The sequence below is a fragment of the Neophocaena asiaeorientalis genome, unplaced genomic scaffold (genome assembly GCF_003031525.2).
Source record: "Neophocaena asiaeorientalis asiaeorientalis breed wild unplaced genomic scaffold, Neophocaena_asiaeorientalis_V1.1 scaffold254, whole genome shotgun sequence".
NCBI lineage: Eukaryota > Metazoa > Chordata > Mammalia > Artiodactyla > Phocoenidae > Neophocaena > Neophocaena asiaeorientalis.
In genome coordinates, this window is record NW_020174705.1 from 2,617,858 (window position 1) to 2,619,814 (window position 1,957).

At 54.7% G+C, this 1,957-nt stretch overlaps 1 protein-coding gene across 8 annotated transcripts in view; it reads left to right on the plus strand.

Annotated features, from left to right (window-relative positions):
* Window positions 1-1,957, plus strand: part of MMP25 (matrix metallopeptidase 25) — a 12,289-nt gene that overhangs the window by 3,198 nt on the left and 7,134 nt on the right. For all 8 annotated transcript variants that reach the window (XM_024759452.1, XM_024759450.1, XM_024759451.1 and 5 more), the window contains 2 exons: window positions 579-714; window positions 821-1,113. In XM_024759452.1, coding sequence (XP_024615220.1) covers window positions 579-714; window positions 821-1,113 — 429 coding nt within the window. The remainder of the gene's footprint in view (window positions 1-578; window positions 715-820; window positions 1,114-1,957) is intronic.

Below are 1,957 nucleotides of genomic sequence, written 5' to 3' on the forward strand. Positions count from 1 at the left end.
TCGGCAGGCGGACTCTCAACCACTGCGCCACCAGGGAAGCCCTCAATTGCTCTTTTTCACCTCAACCTTCACTTGGAGTGAGGGGACGGCTGGGGTTGGAGCCAAGCTGGTAAAGGGGATTCCAGGAGATCTGACCTAGGAGGGGCTTGCCACAGACCAGAGACCCAGCTGGCCTGAGGACTTTCAACTTTATCTGGATGTGATGGGGACTTGGGAGCTAGTGTGTGAGGTATGGGCAACTTCCCAGGGGTTCCAGCCTCCAAGAGAGTAGTTCTCACTGCACCCCCAGGGTTCCTTTCTCTAGAGGCCAGCGGCCAGGGCTCAGGGAAGCAGGATGCCCAGATCCTGGCCTGAGACTCTTGAGTCCATGCAGGGCCGTGCAGAGAGTGATACTACCCAGAAGGGCAGTGTCATAGTCTGGTATGAGCTAGCTTCCAGAATTAGATGGCCTGGGTTCCAATCGAAGATGTGGGGCCTTCTTGGGCAAGTGTTTGAAGTGCTATGAGACTCAGTTTCCCCATGGAGAAAGTGAGCTGGTGCCTACTGGTGACCCCCCTCTGCCACAACCTCTCCCCCAGACCCTGTGACAGTGGCCGCCATGCATAAGCCCCGCTGCTCCCTGCCTGATGTGCTGGGGGCGGCGGGGCTGGTCAGGCGGCGCCGCCGGTATGCTCTGAGTGGCAGCGTGTGGAAGAAGCGAACCCTGACGTGGAGGTAGGTCCTGGCGCCCTCTCCCACCCTGGGCCTGCCTGACCCAGCTTCGAGTGAGTGGCTGCCTTCTCTCTCCTTGGCCCCCCTCACTCGCCCCTTCTCTTTCCAGGGTAAACTCCTTCCCCCAGGGCTCAGTGCTGAGCCAGGAGACAGTGCGGACCCTCATGCACCATGCCTTGACCACCTGGGGTGTTGAGTCAGGCCTTGAATTCCAGGAAGTGGGTTCTCAGGGCCCGATGGAGCCTGATATCCTCATCGACTTTGCCCGGGCCTATCACCAGGACAGTTACCCCTTTGACGGGCAGGGGGGCACCCTCGCCCATGCCTTCTTCCCTGGGGAGCACTCCATCTCTGGGGACACTCACTTCGATGATGAGGAGACCTGGACTTTTGGGTCAAAAGGTACACTCTCCCCTCTTCTGAGAGATCCTCTCCCCAGATCTGTCTGTCCTTAAGAATTAAGTTTAAATTACCTTTATTTATGGAGGCTGTATCAGTTGGGCTTCTCCAGAGAAATAGAATCAGTTGGATGTGTGTGTGTGTGTGTGTTAAGGAATTGGCTCATAGGATTGCAGAGGCTGGTAAGCCCAAAATCTGTAGGGCAGGCCTGCAAGCTGGAAATTCAGGTGACTTGGTGGTGCACTTCTGAGTCTGGTATTTGCAGAACAAGCCAGCTGGAAACCCAGGCAGGATTTCTATGTTGCAGTCTTTGAGGCAGAATTCCTTCTTCTCCAGGAAACCTCAGTTTTCATTCTTAATGCCTTAACTGATTAGACGAGGCCCACCCACGCTATGGAGGGTGATCTGCTCTACTTACTGTCAATTGAATATAGACATTATCCATGTCTATAAAATAACCTCCACAACAATATCTAGACTGGTGTTTGATCAAGCACCGGGGCGCCATAGTCTGGCCGAGTTAACACAGAAAATTGCCCATCACAGAGTCCTGTTAGATGCTCAGCTCCAAGGCAGGGCTGAGGACTTAAAGGGGCAAAAACACAGCTCTGCCAGCAGCTGAGTCAGAAGAGTAACTGGCAGTTGCTACACATGGTGACACAACCACGGGGAATCACAACAGAGGATGTCCTCAAGCCTGGGGGTGCTCAAAGGAAGGCTGATCCAAAGCTCTTGAGTGCTGGGGACTTCCTGGAAGTGGTGACTTTGTTTGTTCCACACATATATACTGAGTGCCAACTAGTGCCTGAGGTCCCACTCTCCCGGCGTATGCAGGGCAGGGGTGGGG